Source organism: Lontra canadensis, unplaced genomic scaffold (genome assembly GCF_010015895.1).
Source record: "Lontra canadensis isolate GAN:19392208 unplaced genomic scaffold, GSC_riverotter_1.0 scaffold96, whole genome shotgun sequence".
Classification (NCBI taxonomy): domain Eukaryota; kingdom Metazoa; phylum Chordata; class Mammalia; order Carnivora; family Mustelidae; genus Lontra; species Lontra canadensis.
In genome coordinates this window covers 7376286-7396701 of record NW_022631090.1, presented here as the reverse complement: position 1 = coordinate 7396701, position 20416 = coordinate 7376286, and the positions used below count along the sequence as shown (strand labels likewise).

Below are 20416 nucleotides of genomic sequence, written 5' to 3'. Positions count from 1 at the left end.
TGACTAATCACTAATAATGGAATCAGCCATTTGCTTTGTCTAGCACTTTTGCAGGAAGAACAATGTACATTGTTGATGGAATCAGTACTGATTTATTGAGAGGAAACTTGAACTCCAGGATATCCTGATATTAGCCAAAGCATGTGGGGTGAACTGTCAATATCTGGAAAAGGAGAAATTAGGTCTGATTAAAGATATGTGAGTGCATCAACATAACATCTCAGAACACTGTGGCAGCAGCTTGTGGTGGTGGGAAGAAGTGCTGTGGTTCACAAGAGCAGTTATTACTAGCAGAACCTCCAGAGGGTCATAGAGTCCTCCAGCACCTGTATCCTCTTGTCTGTTGCTATAAGGACTTCAAAGGCCTCAGAGGGGGGAATCAAGAAATGTTTTTTTGGTCACTGTAAAAAGCTTCTACTTCAGCATTTTGTGATTATATTCGCAAGTGGGGTGGTTCAAGTATGTCCCCACCCTCCCCAGCCCCAGGTATCTGGTTGCAGGTTTTTGCCAAAGGAAGTGCTACATAGTTTAAATGTGGCCCTTACAGGAATGAGCTTTTGACTCAGGCTATGTAGAAAACGAGGGGTTGGACTGTGTAAGTGCAAATGTCTTTCATTTCATGGAAATTTGTGCTTGAAAGGTTATGAACTTTTAAAGTATTTTAATACACAATGCTACATACTCCTCTAATTAGGTTACAGGTTCTGCTTAAATAAGAAAGTAGTTTATTTTGCTCTCACCTGAATGTCTTGAGTTGGCTAATCTAAGGCTGCAGGAAGAATATGCAGCTTTATTGCATCAGGTGAAGAGCGCTGGGCTACCCCGAACTCGTTGTTCTACCACACCTAGGATGATTCCCTCATCTACTTGATCAAAGGTGGCTCACTACCAAGATCATATTCTTTTTAAAAAAAATTTTTTTTAAGATTTTATGTATTTATTTGAGAGAGAGAGGGAATGAACAGGGGGAGGGGCAGAGGTCGAAGCAGACTCCCCACTGAGTGCAGAGCCTGACACTGACACTGGGGCTCCGTCCCAGGATCCTGAGATCATGACCTGAGCTAAAGTCAGACACTTTACCAACTGAGCCTCTCAGGCGCCCCTACCAAAACCATATTCTAAGCAGCAGGATAGAGAAAGGAAGAAAGGGAAAGAGGAGAAAACATTCATTCTTTTTAAAGGTAAGACCTAGAGAGGTGGTGGCAGGGGAGATGGGGTAACTGAATGATGGGCATTAAAGAGGGCACTTGATGGAATGAGCACTGAGTGTTGTATGTAACTGATGACTCACTAAATTCTACCCCTGAAACTAATAATACAGTATATGTTAACGAAATTGAATCAATCAATTAATTAATTAATTTTTAAAGTATTTATTTGAAAAAGAAAGAGAGATAGCAACAGAGATAGTGTGAGAGAACACAAGCGAATAGGAGAGGGAGAAGTGGGCTCCCAGGGAGCCCAATGTGGAGCTTGATCCCAAGACTCTGGGATCATGACCTGAGCCAAAAGCAGCCACTTAACCGACTGAGCCACCAAGGCACCCTACTAAATTGAATTTAAATTAAAAAAAAAAAAAAAAAAAAAAAAAAAAGATATGACCCAGAGATTGGAGATGACACTTCCATTTATATGTCTTGGGCCAGAACTTCAGTACATGTCACATGTAGCTGAGAAGATGTTCAGAAATGTAGTCTCCATTTTGTGTGGTCATGTGTCCTGCTAAACCCTGGGGGCTCCATTACTACTGAAGAAGATGAATATTATGAAACAGTAATGTTAGCTGCACCACCTCCAAAAATGATTATACCAATTTGTATTTCTACCAATAGCCTGAGAGAAGGCTCACACTTTATTAATTTTGCTTGAATTATAATTTATTTAACTCTAAGTTTATAGAATTTATTTTTAAAAGATTGATTTTAGAGCAATTTTAGGTTCATAGGAAAATAAAAAGGAAGGTACAGAAATTTCCCATATGCCCTCTGCTCCCACACATGCGTAGCCTTCCCATTTTCAATATCCCACATGACTGTGGTTCTTTTGTTACAATTGATGAGCCTATGTTGACCTGTCCTTATCACTCAAAGTCCATAGCTTACATTAAGGTTTACTCTTGATGATTGTACATTCTGTGTATTTGAACAAATGTATAATGGCATGTATACACTATTATGGTATCACATACAGTGTTGTTGCTGCCCTAAATATCCTTTGCTCTACCTATTCATCCCTCTTCATCACCCCAATCCCTGGCAACCATTGATCTGCTTATTGTCTTCATACTTTTGGCTTTTCTAGGATGTCATATAATTGGAATCACATAGTATGCAGCCTTTTCAGATTGGCTTCTTTCACTTAGTAATAGGCACTTAAGGTTCTTCCACGTCTTTTTATGGCTTGATAACTCATTTCTTCTTAGCACTAAATGATATTCTATTGTCTGGATATGCCATAGTTTATTTATCCGTTCACCTACTTGAAAGACATCTTGGGTTGCTTCTAAATTTTAGTAGTTAAAATAAAACTGCTAGAAAGATCTATGCTCTGATTTTTGTGTAGACCTAAGTTTTTTACTTCTTTGGGTAAATACCAATGAGTATGTTTGCTGGATGGTATAGCAAGAATGTGTTTAGCTTTTAAGAAATCACCCAACTGTCTTCCAAACTGGATGTACTACTTTGCATTACCACCAGCAATGAATGGTCATTCCTGTTGCTCCACATCCTCTTTCTCATTTGTTGTCAGTGTTCCAGATTTGGGCCATTCTAATAGATGTGTAGTAATTTTTTTTTTTTTTAATTGTTCCCTCAGTAGACTTTAGGGTAGGGAACACTATATCTTGCTTGTTTTCGTATCTGTAGCCTTGAGTGCAAAATGGATACTCAGGAAATGTCTGTGAAATGAAGATCTGGATGGATGCCTATGACTGTGTCAGCACCAATACAACAGTCAAAGGTCAGGCTGAAAAAATAGAAATTTTGAGGTTGCATTTTGATGAGAGTGCTCTAAAGTCACTTCGGAAATATTGCCTCACTGAAGCTCAAAAGCAGCTATCAAAAACAGTGAGAAACTGGGTAGGTAGGCAGACCTATCACTTAGGATTATGAAGTGGATTTTGAACCTTTAAGCAGATATGATTATAAAAACCAGTTCTCTTAAAGAAGGGAATGCATTTTTATGAAGGGCAGTAAGTCTACTGAAGAACAAGAAATCTCTGCCTACATACAAGGAAAAAAATAACTCTTTTTTGGGTCACTTTAGAAAAGTACTTTTCTAAAAAAGATTTATTTATTTTGGAAAGGGGCAAAGAGAGAGGGAGAGAGAATCTCAAGCAGACTCCCTGCTGAGCACAGAGATTGATGCTGGGCTCAATCTCACAACCGAGATCATGACCTGATTGTGTCAGGTCATGAAACCTGATCATGAAACTAAGAATCAGATGCTCTACTGACTAAGACACCCAGGCGCCCCTATCATAAGCACTTTTAAAAAGTAAGCTTACAAGGTTACAAAATTGGTTTAATCTTTTGAAGGTTGCTGGAGGGGACGGGGGGGGGGTGGGAGGGATAGCGTGGCTGGACTATGGACATTGGGGAGGGTATGTGCTATGGTAAGTGCTGTGAAATGTGTAAGACTGATGAATCACAGACCTGTATCTCTGAAACAAATAATACATTATATGTTAATTAAAAAAAAAAAAAACAAAACTGGGACGCCTGGATGGCTCAGTGGGTTAGGCCTTTGCCTTTGGCTCAGGTTCTTGGGATCGAGCCCCACATTGGGATCTCTGCTCAGCAGGGAGCCTGCTTCCCCCTCTCTCTGCCTGCTTCTCTGCCTACTTATGATCTCTCTGTCAAGTAAATAAATAAAATCTTAAAAAAAATAAAAAAATATTGATAAATAAATAAATAAATAAATAAAAACTGGTTTAATCTTCAAGTGATCAAGTGATTATTCTGAAGCCAAAGAACTAATGAAAATGTATTGACAAGAGAGAATGCTCCAGTGTTTTAAAAATGAGGACAGCTAGTGATCCAAAAATATATTAATTTCTACTTAATGGAAAAGAGAAACATTAGTCAGACAAAGGAAAAGAGGGGGGCTCCTGGGTGGCTCAGTGGGTTAAAGCCTCTGCCTTTGGCTCAGATCATGATCCCGGGGTCCTGGGATCCAGCCCCGCATTGGCCTCTCTGCTCAGCGGGGAGCCTGCTTCCCCCTCTCTCTCTGCCTGCCTCTCCGCCTACTTATGATCTCTGTCAAATAAATAAATAAAATCCTTTAAAAAAAAAAAAGAAAAAGAGGGAAAAAAACAGAATCAGAAGAGAAAAGAAAGTGGGAGCAGGTAGCAGAGGGGCATGAGGGAGAAGAAGGAAACAGCAAGAGCCTGAAATGATGGATTAGCTACCATCCATGGTCTGAGTCTCAGATATTCTGTAAGCCAGAATACAAATCCTCTCACCTAGAAAGATGCACTTACTGGAACTCTGGGAGTATGTCCAGTTGTATTGTTTGATCCCTCAGTTTCAAAGTTTTCAACATATGATAAAGACTATATGTTCCTATTTTGCACTTTGAAATTGGGACAGGAACCAGAATCTCTGATATTTCTCAATTCAGATCTTCAATTATCTTTCTAGACTAACAGCTGAATTTTGTATGTGCCTTATAAAAATAAAATTGTTTCTGATGACTTTTGCTGCAAAAGACAAATTTAGAGGGAAAAAATGAAATCTCTTATTGCTCATAGAAAGTAAAGATGTTCTATAGTCTGGAGAAATGGTACTTTAAAAAAATATTATTTCATTAGAAATGCAAGAAGTTGGAGATAGCTTTGCAAAATAATTTGAGCAGATGGAAACTATTTGTTAAAGTAATCACTGGTGAAACTAAATGTTGTTAGGTTCTAGTTGCCCTAGAAAAAATGTTCTGCCTTGGTATGATACCCTTTCATATTACAATTCTAAACTACTCTGGCCTGCATCCCTCAAATAAGAACACTGGCCATTCCTGAACAGGTATGGCAAAAATCCAAGGAGGCACACTTGGGTGGCACAGCAAGTTGTGCATCTGACTCTTGGTTTTGGCTCGGGTTGTAATCTCGGGGTTGTGAGATTGAGCCCCAAGTTGGGCTCCATACTTAGCATGTAGTCTGCTTAAGGGTTCTTTCTCCCTCAGGGCACCTGGGTAGCTCAGTTGGTTCCTACTCTTGGATCCTTCTCAGGTTGTGATCTTAGAGTCCAGAGTTTGAGTCCAGGCTCAGGGTCCCCACTCAGCGGGAAATCTGCTTCCCTTCTCCCTCTGCCCATCCCCCCGGCTCGTGCACACACGCTCTCTCTCTGAACTAAAATAAATAAATCTTTTTTTTTTTAAGATTTTATTTATTTATTTGACAGACAGAGTTTGCAAGTAGGCAGAGAGGCAGGCAGAGAGAGGAGGAAGCGGGCTCCCCGCTGAGCAGAGAGCCCGATGCGGGGCTCGATTCCAGGACCCTGGGATCATGACCTGAGCTGAAGGCAGAGGTTTTAACCCACTGAGCCACCCAGGTGCCCCTAAAATAAATAAATCTTAAAAAAAAAAAAAAAAAAAAGGATTCTCTCTCCCTCTGCCCTACCCTCTGGGTGTGCTCTCTCTCTCTCATATAATTAAGTAAATCTTTAAAAAAAAAAAAAATCCAGGAAAAAGTAGGATCAAACCTTCATGTGAGATGTTCTCCATTTATGTTTTTAAGAGGGAAGAAATGTGTGATTGCCTCCTAGCAGGAGCACCTATGATCTCCCTAAAGGGACCCATGTTCCTTTATAGCGAACTTTTAGCAGAGTTAACTGTACTCATTGTCTCCATTGGTTCATCCATTCTTTCCTGAACCCACTTTCATCTGAGTTTTGCTCCAGATATTCCACCTGATCCCTTATCAATGTCACCAACTATTTCCTATTTGCCAAATCCATTAGATTTTTTTCAGGGCTCATCTTGTCCAATCAGCAACTTTTGACATTATCTATCACTCTTTGAAATATTTTCTTTACTTGGTTTCTAGGGCATTATAAGCTCTAGATTTTCCTCTTATCTCCCAGGCCTCTCCTTAGTCTCCCTTGTTGGTACATCCTCATTTTTTTGACCTCAATATATTGGAGGGTCCCAGATCTCAGTTCTTGGTCCTCTTTTCTTTATTTCATTTCTTTTATACCCCGGGGGACTTCAGTTGTTCCTGTGTCTTTAAATACTGTCTATATATGGGTGACTGTCAAATATTTATCTATAGCTCTGCTCTTTCCCCTAACAGAGTCAAATATCCAACTATTCATCTTCCTCCCTTGGATGTTTAGTTAGGCAGCTTAAATTGAAACATACAAAGCTGATTCCTTGTCCATCATCCCCAGGCTACATAAATAATTACCCAGTTGCCCAGGACAAAAATAGAGGCATCATCCTCTGATTGTCTGTACTTAATCCATCAGTAGATCCTATTAGCATCTCCACTGCTATCAGCTTGATCCCCATAACCATCAGCTTTAGCCTGTATTATTGCTTCTACTCTTTCCTTCCACACACGGTGTTACTATACTCACAACTGCCCAGTTGTCTCCCATTTTACTAAAATAAATGAGAAACTCATTACCATGGTCTACAGCCTGCCTATCTTTAGGAGATGGTATAAACTTTTCCCTTTCCTATCCTACTGGTCTTGCTACTTCTAGAACTGCTAAGCTGATTCCCACCTCAGGGCTTTTGAATGGACTGTTCCTTCTATCTGGGAGACTCTTCTCCAAGAATCCTTTACCTGATTCATTTCCTCACTTCATTGAGGTCCTTTATGCCACTTTTTCAGAGAGACATTCCCTGACCACCCTATCTAAAAGGAGCCCTCATTACTCTCTTTCATATTATCTTGCCTTATTTTTCTTTATAAAAATCAAAATTAGAAATTATAATTATCTGATATGTTTATTGTCTCTGTCCCATACTAGAAAATCCTAGGAGGGCAGGTTTTTTTTTGTCTTGTACACTGTTATATCCCTCATGCCTGGAAGAGGGCCTGGCATGTAGTAGGCTTTCAAAACTAATTATTAAATAATGAATACATGATAGAAATATTCATATGTTTTCCTTAGCATTCCTTACTGTAATTGATGGTATTATATGTAATATAATACCATATTTTCATGTATTTGCAGTTTATACCTCATGGACATGAAGAAATACACTGGTAGAATAACCTCAAAGTCATATAAACCCTGCTGTGGTGGGACTCCTGGGTGGCTCAGTCGGTTAAGCATTTGTCTTCAGCTCAGGTGATGATCCCAGGGTCCTGGGATCTGGTGCACCTGGCTCCTTGCTCAGCAGAGAGTCTGCTTCTCCCTCTCCCTCTGGCTGCCTCTCCCCCTGCTTGTGCTCTCTGTCAAATAAATAAGTAAAATCTTAAAAAAAAAACCCAAAAACCAAAAAAACCCCTGGTGTGGTACATTTTGTATTCTGTTTTTACTTAATTGGAGGGGGTGGGGCACACTGTATTATTTACTTTTGAAGTTATTACGCGAAGTAACCCGAAGTGAATGTTTTGAGTACACAGTGTTTGCTTGCTGACAAGTATTTGGGAGCATCTGGTAGTGGGGAGAAGGGTGTTGAACAAAAGAGATTGCTTTGCCAGCTCCAGAGAAGTGGTGCCTTTCAAGATGCTGCATTGCTTTACAGCTGTGACTTCACTTGAATAGAGCGTAAGGTATATTTCATAATAACAATTTGACCTGTTCTAGGAAGTGGATGAAGTGGGGGCTTTTCTTAAAGGGTTCTAAAAGCCTGTTGGTGTTTTTGTGGGGTGGGGTTATAAACTAATAAAGCTCTGATCGTCTCAGATGAGGGACTGATTCTGAAATGTGCAAACTGCTTCATGAATTAACACTGTAAAACTGGCAGTGGCTATTGTAGCTCAAAACTGAATTCACTGGCTTTGTGCACGCTTTCGGAAACTTGTTCGCTGGATGAACTCAGGGTGTCATACAGGAAATCATCTACAGAAAGAATGTTTTTTTTGTATACAGTGTTAGAATGTAATGTTGTCAAGGGCACAAATATAATCGTATTATAGATAACCAGTTGTTAAAGTGGTATGTGTTGAAAAGAGATCCTACCTGTATTTCATTGGTCTACAGTGATTTTTATCATTCAGCATGTGCCTAACGTTTTTGTGTATTTTTGTGGGAGGTGACTTAGACTTGACTAGTGGCAAGTATGAGGAATTTGCCTGATTCAAAGTTTTGTGTGTGTGTGTGTGTGTTTGAGAGTACAAAGTCATCATCAGCATTCTTTATTAATTACTCCAGTGAAACGTAAATTGAATTTGACTCACCACTAGTTCATATGCTGATTGATCCATGTATTGATCTCAGCATGTTGTCAGGCCTCAGGATCTGGCAGGTTCCAGAGGTGCTGATTATAATGCCGAGTCATGGCCATAGGCCAGAAGCTGTGACTAGACATTTGTGCACGTCGGGTGGTCTCCTGGAAAGGAGGTCAGTTATTTGGGAAGCTAGTACTTTTGAGTGACATCCTGAAACCATGCATAGATACACAGCAGATTAACTAATGAAACAGATGATATCCCAGGGAGAATTTGAGAGGAAATTTAGCTTCACTAAAGTGAGATTAGTTGAAAGGCAGCATTATATGTTAAAAGGAACACAGTCTTTAAGAATCAGATATACACATCTTCTCTTGCTTAAATTATATGACCTTGAGTACTTTAACTTTTCTGAGCCTCAAATGACTCATTTGTAATATGGGGATAATAATACAGTAACTATCTGGTGCCTGGGGGGCTCAGTAGGCTGGGCCTCTGCCTTCGGCTCAGGTCATGATCCCAGAGGCCTGGGATCGAGTCCCGCATCCGGCTCTCTGCTCAGCAGGGAGCCTGCTTCCCCCTCTCTCTCTGCCTGCCTCTCTGCCTACTTGTGATCTTTGTCTGTCAAATAAATAAATGAAATCTTTAAAAAAAAATAATAATACAGTAACTATCAATGTTTGTGAGACCTAAGTGAGCTAATCCATATTGATGTGGTTTTAGAATATAGGTGAGGTTCAGTGGAGTTAAGTCTGGAGCCAATGACCAAGGAAGAATTCTTGGGAGGTCTTTGGTGCAAAAGGGTGTTTTATTAAAGCATGGGGACAGGATCCCTGGGCAGAAAGAGCTGCTGCGGGATCTTGAGGGGTGGCTGATTTGATACTCTGGAGTTGGGATAAGTAAGGCAAAAGAGGTTACAAAAGGATATTTATATGTTAAAGAAGAACCTCAGGATACTGGAGGCCTGGCTATTATCAAGCTAAGGTTGTTTTTACCCCTGGCAAGGTATTAACTTTAAGATTGTTGGGAGATTCCTGGAAGAATGTCACACCTGTCCCACCCTGGAGTGGGGGGGTAAGGGGAGGCTGCAGGGTGTCATTTTACACTTTTCTCTTCAGCTAGCCTTCTGTTCCCTCATCACATATCAAGCATCTGGCACCAAGCCTGACACCTGGTAAGAGTTTAAAAAACTATAGTTCCTGTTATTATTTTCTAAATCCCCTGATAAAGTTGGTACTAGAGCCCAGATCTCCTAGTCGGTGTGCATTTTCACTTAAGACCACATAAATTGTTTTGTCCGCAGATAAGATTTAAGCCTTTGCCATCACCCCACTTTTCTATTTTCCTCTCCTCAAGCTGTACTTCCCATTTTCCCATTTTATTTTTCTCCAAGCCCTATTCTTACTTACTGCTTTGGCTGATTTTTTTAGATACCTTAAATAATGTGAATGGAAAGTCTCAAATTTTGTAACACTGGTTTCTCAGTCTAACGGCAACATAAATGACATGGCCATACTTTATGTGTTTTTTTTAGAGATCACTTTAGTGGCATTACAAAACTCCATTATTATTTAATTCTGCAACTTGCTCACTGCCTTTATAAATGAAACAAGAAGCTGTGGTCATTTCGGATACTTTGGAATAGTCTTTTTGTATTTCTTTGTCAAGGCAGAAATGGAACTTTTCCACAAAACCGTATTATGTAAGTGACTGCATTCTTAGGCTTGCAACATTTCTGTCCCTTACTTCTTTTACCTTGCCTTTCCATAAAGATTGTATCAGCTGTGGGATCTTGTGCCAGTCATATCTCTTCTCTAAACTGCAATGTTACTGACTATAAATATGTAATACCAACCTTATACACCTGCAGATTTGTTAGAATAATTTAAGCAGTTCTTTGTAAATTGTAAAAGATAGCAGAATGTGTGAAGTTTTAGTTATTAAGACAAGTATCAGTAAAGGCAACTGATGATCAGTAAGGGTAGTAGAAGTTGGAGGTTGATAACTGTCTACTTATCAACTGTGGACGGATCAATTTTCCTGAATTAGTAGGAGCAAATGTGTAGGGTTACAGCAAGTTATTTTCAAAATTGTGATTAGTAGTAAGGTGCTCAGAAGCAGACTCCTCCTAAGCATACAGAGCAATTTAAGTCTTCTTATAGTCCTTTCATATACATTGTTTCCTTTAGTCTTCAGCACGAATCTGCCAGGCTGGTGTCATTATCTCTGTTGTATAAATGGGAATTGAATTATAATTTGCTTCCAGGAACATTAGTGGTTGAGGCAGTGCTGAAATCCCAGTTGATACTTAGACCATTGTGCCTTTTGTTTTAACAAGTTCCTCAGCTATATATCTGTTTGTTTATCCAAAGATTAATTAGTCCTGTCAGCTTTTACATTCCCTGCTGTAATTCTAAATTTGCTTTAGATGCTTTTAGCCCCACCCATAACCTCCCTGTCTTGTGAATTGCAGAATCCATATCCTGGCCTGCTGGCTATTTCAGGAACACTATCTTTTTTTTTTTTTTCCCCAGTGTGCTTGTTCATCAGACAGGAAGGGAAGTGTTAGAGATTCTAATTAATGTCTCCAAAGTGAAGAAGAGAAAAAAAGAAGGACCTGTGATAATTGCCTATGATAATTCATTTCTTGAGAAACCATATTATTGGTAAGTACCTGGAGTTTCTCCAGTCATGCAAGGATTATCTTTGCCCAACTCCTAGAACAAGGGAATTATGTAGCATGGCTTTGAAGAGGTGGGGAAGTGAGGCTGAAAACAGGAAATAGTTTAGGCTTGCCATTCCAAAGGAGATTCTCAGCGGGAAACTGTTTAAGCAATAGTGTTGTGTGAAACTGAGTGGGTAGAAACAGGAAGCTGCCCTCCACATTAATCTTAACAGTGGAAAATGTCTAGCCTAGTGGTTGTCATCAAGGACTCTGGTACTAAACTGTCTGGATTCAAATCCAAGCTTCATCATTTATGGTCCGCGTGATTTACAGGACGTTGTTTAATTTCTCTGTGACTCAGCTTCTGGTCTTTAAAATGGGAATGAAAATAGTATGTGCATCCAAGGCTGACTATGAGTATTATATGATATAATGTATGTATGGTGCTTAGCACAGAGTAGTGCCTGGAATGCTGTGAATGCTGAATAAATAGTAGGAGGATTGCTATTACTATGGATATTATGGCTTGTTACTTATACATTGTATCCTGGACAAGATTTACCTGGAAATGCATCTGGCAAAAAAAAAAAAAAAAAAAAAAAAAAAAAATTGCTCAGTGAAAGCTTTTTCAATTATTATTCTGCCAGAAAGGTCATGATGGTAAAACTGTGTGCTGGGTTGATGGTTTGGGTGGTGAAAGTAGGCTGAACAAGGTTAGGGGAGGCTTCTAGTAAAATGGGCTTAGCACAGACTCCTTATAACAAGAAAATTTATTGTTTAGTCAGTGGAAAGGGATCATGAGATCTGGTTTTTAGTCCTACCTCCGGCACACAACAATAAGTTGTGTGAGTCTGGACAGTTCATTTACCTCTCTTGGTATGTCCTCATTTTTAAAAATAAGGAGTTAAGACCAGATGGGGTTTGTTGTTAACTATGGTTGTTAACTGTGGGCTGGGGTGGAGAGTTTACCAGAAACTGTTTTAAATTTTGTATGTCTGTGTTTTCATCCCCTATTTTCCCTTTGCCTTCAGGTTCCTTCCCCTCTTGTGAAAAATCCTGTCTTTCCTGGTAACCACATAGTACGTAAAGCACCTCATTGCTCAAGTGGCAGTCTTGTAACCCGGAAGCCAAGGAAAGAGTTGTCTTCACATTCATTTGTGTGAGAAAGTCTAGGTGGGGCCCTAAGTGCATTGAAATTTGGGGGACTCCTTTCATAGGTTTATAGAAAAGTGACTCAGGAAGTGACTATTCCATTTCCTACCTTTGCTTAAATGTGTTGGGCCCATGTAGGAAATATGTGATTTGGTAGCCTAAATAAAATTTCAGTAGCTTATAAAAGGAGCAGAAACAAGGGATTTTTAACTCTCACCATTTGTGCTGCACATGACACAGGTCTATGAAAATATATAAGGACAGATTGATAAAGAAGAGAGAACTTCAAGATCTTTCTGGGAGCAGTTTAAGGGAGTTCTGATTGGATTTGTCCTTATTAGGAATAGGAAAGGATTTCTCTTTGTCAGACCTATGTGCTGCCTTAGATGAAAATGTAGCCAGAGTGTTCATCTCAATCCATGAGAGCATCTCTGTGGAAGATCTGTTGACAGGCCTACTTACTACTTACAGATGCTTTAGAGGACAGCAATGGGTTTGCATGTGGGCAGGGAGGAATTGAGGCAGATTTATTCGATCTTAGTGTAAGGGCCTATTTAGCCAGAGCAGCTCCATCCGGTTAAACAGTGATTTTGTTGTTTATGCAGTAAAACTTAAACTGGCCCTGTGCCCCCCCGCCCAGGGAACTTACTTAAACACAAGTCCCAGAAACCAGTCCTAGGTAACAAAGCTCAAATACAAGGGTGGGTCAGGCCAGGTGGAGGTATCCAATCAATGGGGGCCCATACTGTCTCCTTAGCTACCAAGGAGTATGGACCCCGCCCTCTGGGCGCCTTTTGGGCACTAATTCTGACCAAGATGATAGGCTGGTTCAAATGTCTACTAGGGTAAATTGTAATTCAACTGGCCACCCGTGTGTGACCTAGCATGACTGTGCAGCTTTCCCTGTGTGTTACAATCTCATTGGCCACCTGTGCGTGGCCAAGCCCAACCACATGGCCTTTGCCCTTAAAAGCTAGTCTATAAGGCAGAGAGAGGTCGCCTCTTTGCAGGAGACGGCCCTGGCCGGTCGGTTTGATTCTCGATGCTTGGCACGAAATAAAGCTCTGCTTGATCTTCACTTTGTATCAGTCTCGCTCCTTTGACCATGGACCCAACATTAGTAAGAGAAATGCTATTCTCTTATGATTTTATGAGACATAGGAAAACAAGAGCATGGTGTGGACTCAGCCTGGCTAGCTAATTGAAGGAAGACTTAAATGCTGGAGTCCCAGAGGAAGGTTTCATAACCCTCAAACGTGTGGGATCCAGCATAGGGTGGAAGTACACCGGGTTAGGGATCATGTTTCTGTCTTATTTCCAGCTCTGTTACTAACTTGCTGTGTAATCTTGGGCAAGTCTGAGTTTTACTTCCCAGCATATAAATGAGGCTGGGCTAACATAGCCTCCAAAATACATGGCTGGCTTTAATAGTTTGATCTCAAGGTTCTGTGTTATAATAATTGAAACCTAGCAACATTAGAATGTTATAGACGGTCCAGGTAGGTTGAAGAGGGTGGTACAGGGAGAGAGGGTCTCCCCTGCTTAATGAATTTATGTAAGAGAAAAGAAAGGTAATCACTGAATATTGGTATAGTGACCTTTACTCCTTAACTTCCTGTGAAATTGTTGGTTCCAGGAGTATAGACTCAAGGAGAAGTATAGAATTGGGAGTAGTGATTTTTCTTTGAAAGAAGAGTGGTTTTTGATTAAGTCGTTATGTGGAGACATGAATCCTTTAAATTTCTGTCATACAACTAATATTCTTCAAGAATGTAAAGACTATTAAGTTGTATTCTATGACAGTGAAGTGTTGTTTTAAGAAACAGGTGAAAAGTAAGATTTGCTTTCTAGAGAGGTCATTCTGGCTGTATGTGGTATGGAGGATGGTTTGAAGACAGGAAAGACTGGATAATGAAATCCTAATGATAAGTTCATCTTGGAAGGGGTGGTGATAATGGGAGAGGTGGTATGGGAGAGGGAGAAGTTGAACTCCCAGGTTTCTGGTTTGGGCGACCGGGAAGATGAGAATGCTATTTACTGATACAGCAAACAGAAACAGATAAAGAGTAGAGGATGATGGTTTAATACTTATGGAGCAAAAAAAGTCTGAGGCTTTGGTGTAGGTTCTGTGCTTTCTTGGTAATCAGATAACTTTCAAATGCTTTTTAATCTCAGAAAAGAGTATATGTATCAGTGTATTTATCTTATTGCTACAGGAGAGTGTTGCTATGCAGATTAATGATGTCATAACTCCCACTGTGATCCAATAAGGACACTCTGGTGGGTCTGACTCAGTCTTTAGGCTCTGACTTCAGTCTTTAGGCTGAAGGCTATTTGAAGTTATCCTATCCTGGCCAGAGCATGTGATGTATGGAAAAGTCTATGTTGGGGGGCCGATATGAAGGGATACAAGCAGTTACATGTTTATATGTTTGTCTTGCTTTTTTTTTTTTTAACTGTTAGGGAAAAATGAGCCTAGAATCCTCCCTTTCTAGGTTATTGGTTCCAAACCTGATTTTTTGTTTCCATGGTTCAAAGGGGCACAGTTTTCCTAATTCCTAGTTGAAGGCACACAGAGTTATCAAATGTGTTTTTAATCACATTTAGTCTTAGTTATTTGAAGTAAGATAAAGTTAAAATGTATTTTTCCTTCTTAGAGTGGAAATTTCAAGGTATTTAATCTTGGAGAAATGGCTTTCGTTCATTTGGATGTGAGACACTTCTGTACCCTGCTTATTTGCACAACGTTTGTCTCTGTGCCTTCAAATGCTGAGATAAAAGGTAAACAAACAATGGAGTAGTTTTAAAATTTAGGATATTTTTTTTTTTTTTTTTTTTTTATTTGACAGAGAGATCACAAGTAGATGGAGAGGCAGGCAGAGAGAGAGAGAGAGAGAGAGGGAAGCAGGCTCCCCGCTGAGCAGAGAGCCCGATATGGGACTCGATCCCAGGACCCTGAGATCGTGACCTGAGCCGAAGGCAGCAGCTTAACCCACTGAGCCACCCAGGCGCCCTAAAATTTAGGATATTAACTGTCTTTTCAACCTACCCTGTGGAAGTGCATAACAAGTAGATAGATTATTACTGGAAATATTTTAGGAAGTCCATACACAAAAGATATGTTCTTACTAGCCAGCCTCATGCTTAAGGTAACTAATGGTAACAAACATTTTGCAGGATAAAAGTCAAACTAAAAGACACTTTTTAGACCTTTTCGTATAGTCTTCTAAGAAATAGGTTAATTATCTGAAATCTCATTGCCTAATACTCAACTAACTGGAAACTTATTTGTGGTCCTTAATCTTTGAGATAATTAGATAAATATGGAAAAATATGCAGAGATTTAAAGGGAGTTGGGGGAAATTGGAGGGGGAGACGAACCATGAGAGACTGTGGACTCTGAGGTACTAACTGAGGGTTTTGGAGGGGCAAGGGATGGGAGGTTAGGTGAGCCTGGTGGTGGGTATTGTGGAGGGCACGTATTACATGGAGCACTGGGTGTGGTGCATAAACAATGAATTCTGAAACACTGAAAAGAAATTTTAAAAAATAAATAAAAATGTTTTAAAAAGTAAAATTTAAACATAATTACAGAATTATTAAATGCCTACTGAATTTTCCTTATTGCAGAAGGTAATCAGAACAATTCATTTCACAAAGATTTGTAACTATAAGAATTGAAACAATAGGATTGTCATTTTATCCTCAATAGAGACATTCTTTATTGGTACCTGGTGGGGGTCCCATATCAAATCATAATTTGTACCGCAAATTATAATCTTTTTGTAGATTCTTTTCTTCACATCAATATGTTTCATGAGAGGCATTAAAATGAACAAATGGGCAAAAATGAAAGGAAATTATGAGCAGAAAAGCAACATGAGGGCAGTACTATAGTACTATTAGATTTGCTAGTGAGAAAATTTATAGAATTACTTGTTCGTTTGCTCTTTAAACCACCAGTTGGGGCAGCCATTGCCGTCCACTGCTCCTCACGACAAATAAAACGGGCTTTTTACTCTGCTCAGCTGCCTGACACTTTTTCTTAAGTCCTTCTGAAGAGTGGCCCTGGTTTTCCCTGTGATAGTAATGAACTTTAGTTGGAGAATTCAGTTAACCAGAATGGAATGACAAGATCTGCTTGTTCTAATCCTTAAGGCATTAAGCCATAGTAGTCATATTTTACATTTTCTATCCCTTTTGTGTTATATGAATATAGTAAACACTGAATTAATACTGATTAGAGAGATTTATGTAATAAAGTGTTCCCATCTTGGGCCAAATTCTGGTCTATATAACCACAGAGATAACTCCATGTTCAATTGCCTGTTTCTATGAAAATTTAGTAGCTAGGTAGGCAAAGTCATATTTGCATATAGCAGTAATCTAGACTTTTTTTTTTTTTAAGATTTTATTTATCTATTTGACAGACAGAGATCACAAGCAGTTAGAGAGGCAGGCAGAGAGAGAGGGGGAAGCAGGCTCCCCGCTGAGCAGAGAGCTCGATCCCAGGACGCTGAGATCATGACCCGAGCCAAAGGCAGAGGCTTAATACACTGAGCCACCCAGGTGCCCCTAATCTACACTTTTTAACAGCTTTATTGATATGATTTCCGTAACATAAAACACAGACTTTTAAAGTGTACTGTTGAGTGGTCTGTAGTATCTTCACAATATACTTGTTTAACAGCCCCAACTACTCAATTCCAGAATATTTATATCCCCTTCCCCAAAGAATTCAAATATTTATACAGTAGTCATGTGTTATTTTTCCTTTCCTCCAGCTCCTGGCTACCACTAATTGACTTTTGTCTCTACGGATTTGCCTATTATGAATATTTCATATAAATTGGTCTTATGTGATCTTTTGTGATTGACTTCTTTCAAATTAGCTTAAAGTTTTCAGGGCCTTTGGATGTTGTAGCGTGGATCAGTACTTCATTCTTATGGCTGAATAATATTCCATTGTGTAGATGTACTACAGTTTATTTATCCATTTACCACCTGGTCATATGGAAGTAATCTAGATTTAGCAAATTTTGTCATAAGATACAGGAAAAAAAGTAAAAATATTTTATTGATTTTATTTCAGTTAATCCTCCTGAGGATTTTGAGATAGTGGACCCTGGATATTTAGGTTATCTGTCTTTGCAATGGCAACGTCCACTGTTTCTGGATAATTTTAAAGACTGCCCAATAGAATATGAATTAAAATACCGAAACATTGGTAGCAAATATTGGAAGGTAAGTAAAGCAAGCACTTGCAAACTTGTTGTGATTATTAGGACCTTTCCTGTAATTTTTGATGTCAGTGTCCACTCTGAATCCTGTATCTCAATAGCTATTATTATTATTTTTTTTAAAGATTTGTTTATTTGACTGAGAGAGAGAACACAAGTAGACAGAGTGGCAGCAGAGGCAGAGGGAGAAGCAGGCTCCCCTTTGAAGAGAGACCCCGGTGTGGGGCTCCACCCCAAGACGCTGGGATCATGACCTGAGCCAAAGGCAGACACTTAACCGACTGAGCCATCCAGGCACCCTCTCAATAGTTATTGTTAAGAAATAACAAGCTGCCATGCCTGCTGCTATTGCCTATGTATCCTGCCACATCTATTTTTACCCCACCCAGTATTAAGACTACCATTAGAAGTGTAGGGAAAAAAAAAATTTTGATTTCATGGAATGTAGACTTGAAGAATACTTACACATTTTACGGTTACGTAAATGCCTGTATAAGGGTCTTATACAGGCTATTGGACTGTAAGCTTTTTCTTTGTAGGAATTAAGCCTTATTTATCTTTGCACTTGCCTCCCAGAACACAGCATAGTTCTTTGCATATATTATAGTAAGTGTTCAGTGAAAGTTTATTGACTTATTAAGGACATAGCCAAGCATGTTCAAAGATTTCTGTTGTATGAGGCATACTGTTAGCTTCCTCAATTCATAGGTAGTTTCAAGAGACAATTCAAGTACAACATTTATTGAGCAACATTTTGTGCCAGGCACTTGGCTAGGTATCAAGAATACAAGGATAAATGACATGATTGTGGTCCTCTGGGAGCTCATAGTTTGTCTGCCTTGCTCCAGTTGCCTCCAAGGTTTTACTGTATATGGTTACTGAAGAGTTCAAATGATACTTGAAATGTGATTAGATCATTTGTCATGTAATAGGCATATGGTATCTGAAAATTATCTCTTGATTTCAAGTTCATTATAGCTCAAGATCTTGCCATAGAGACTCTTTTCTTTTCCAGATTTTTTTGGGGTTATTTGTGGTTTTGTTTTGTTTGTTGTCATCGTTTGTTTTTAAATAGGTTCTACACCCAGCATGGGGCTTGAACTCACGACCCCAAGATCAAGAGTCCAATGCTCTACCCATTAGACCAGCCAGGCACCCCTGGGTTTATTTTGTATAAGATGTTAAGATTCTCAAATGATACAATATGCAGAAATGAGTCTGCCTAGAATATATCTAGGACATTGTATTTGATAATCATTAGGAATTTCTTAGATATTGGGAACACTCCAGGGTGACTTCTTAGCCCTAATAATGTGGCTCATGATGCTGTCACTGTAAGTTTGACTTTGTCTCATCTTCTTATCAAACAGACCATCATTACTAAGAATCTACATTACAAAGATGGATTTGATCTTAACAAAGGTGTTGAAGCAAAGATACACACACTTGTGCCAGCACAATGCACAAATGGATTGGAAGTTCGAAGTTCATGGTCAGAAGCTACTTATTGGACATCACCAAGAGGTTAAAATAAAGCTCTCTTTTCATATTTAATACTGTCAGAACAACCCATACAGGGCATAAGGTCCTTAACCCTTATTTACCAGATTGTATGTATAAATGAAAGTGTGGCAGCAGATAGAATTCTTCTTAGGAGTGGGTGACTGGCCTTTTTGAATCCTTTAAATCAGCAAACAAATTTGGCAAAACCTGCATCTTATTAGGTTAATATAGTTCCCAGTTTTGTTTTGTTTTGTTTTGTTTAAAGATTTTATTTATTTGACTGACAGAGATCACAACTAGGCAGACAGGCAGGCAGAAAAAAAGGAAGGGAAGCAGTCTTCCCACTGAGCAGAGAGCCCAATGTGGGGCTCGATCCCAGGACCCTGGGATCATGACCTGATCTGAAGGCAGAGGCTTTAACCTACTGAGCCACCCAGGTGCCCCTATAGTTCCCAGTTTTGAGGTCATATTAGTAAATACGTACATGAGTATTTGCTCAACTGCTCAGAGCATTCTAGAATAATTTTAATTTTTAATTTTTTTTTATTTTTAAAGATTTTTTATTTATTTGTTTGACAGAGATAGAGAGCGGGAGAGCACAGGCAAGGGGAGCAGCAGACAGAGGGAGAGGGAGAAGCAGGCCCCCGCTGAATAGGGAGCCTGATGCAGGGTTCAATTCCAGGACCCTGGGCCCATGACCTGAGCCGAAGACAGTTGCCCAACCAACTGAGCCACCCAGGCACCCTGCATCCTAGAATTATTAATTTAGTACCTTTTCATATGCTTACACTAGTACCATTAAATGAGCCCTCAAAAGTTTTTTGATTTTTACATGTCCCATTACAGTGAAGTGACTTCTAATAATTTCCTTTTGGAATATTCCTGGTTATATATTGATTGCTAAATGAAATGGAGAGATCAAAAGAAATGAATTAAATTGCATAGTGATTTCCCAAATTATTCATAACCATGCCTCTCAAACATTGATAGTTCATTCATTCTTTAGGAAACGAGGATACCAAAGTTCGGGAAATGGACTGTGTATATTACAACTGGCAGCATTTACTCTGTTCTTGGAAACCTGGTGTGAGTGCCCATTTGGTTACCAATTACCAATTGTTTTACTGGTAAGTATTTTTATAATAAGAATTCCGTATTAAGAAAGTATCTATAAATATTATAGTATGAATAACTGTATTTTTATTAAATTAAATTTATTATTTTTCAGAGTTGCATTTATGATGAAGGTTGCTTACAATTATTTGGAGTTTTCAAGGGGAATAAGTAGGTTTAGGCTGTAGCTACTGGAAGTCACTCTATGGGTGCTATAAGGAATGCAACACTGTTCCTGTACTGGATTAAATTTTGTATCCTTTAGATATATAGGATTATAACCTAAAAAGTTTTGGCATATTTTATACTCTCTCCTTTTATTTTATTTTTTTTAAGATTTTATTTATTTATTTATTTGAGAAAGAGAGAATGAGAGAGAGAGCATGGGGGGGGGGAGGGCCA

General features: G+C 39.2%; 1 protein-coding gene across 11 annotated transcripts in view; it reads left to right on the top strand.

The window, feature by feature from the left end:
• The window catches only part of IL13RA2 (interleukin 13 receptor subunit alpha 2), a 69409-nt gene that overhangs the window by 34517 nt on the left and 14476 nt on the right, over positions 1-20416 (top strand). For 2 of the 11 annotated variants that reach the window (XM_032837123.1, XM_032837112.1), the window contains exons 1-6: positions 7593-7723; positions 10876-11007; positions 14816-14939; positions 17251-17402; positions 18769-18922; positions 19908-20028. In XM_032837123.1, the coding sequence (XP_032693014.1) occupies positions 14849-14939; positions 17251-17402; positions 18769-18922; positions 19908-20028 (518 nt within the window). In that variant the 5' untranslated portion in view covers positions 7593-7723; positions 10876-11007; positions 14816-14848. The other 9 variants (XM_032837118.1, XM_032837116.1, XM_032837113.1 and 6 more) reach the window with 8 other exon arrangements.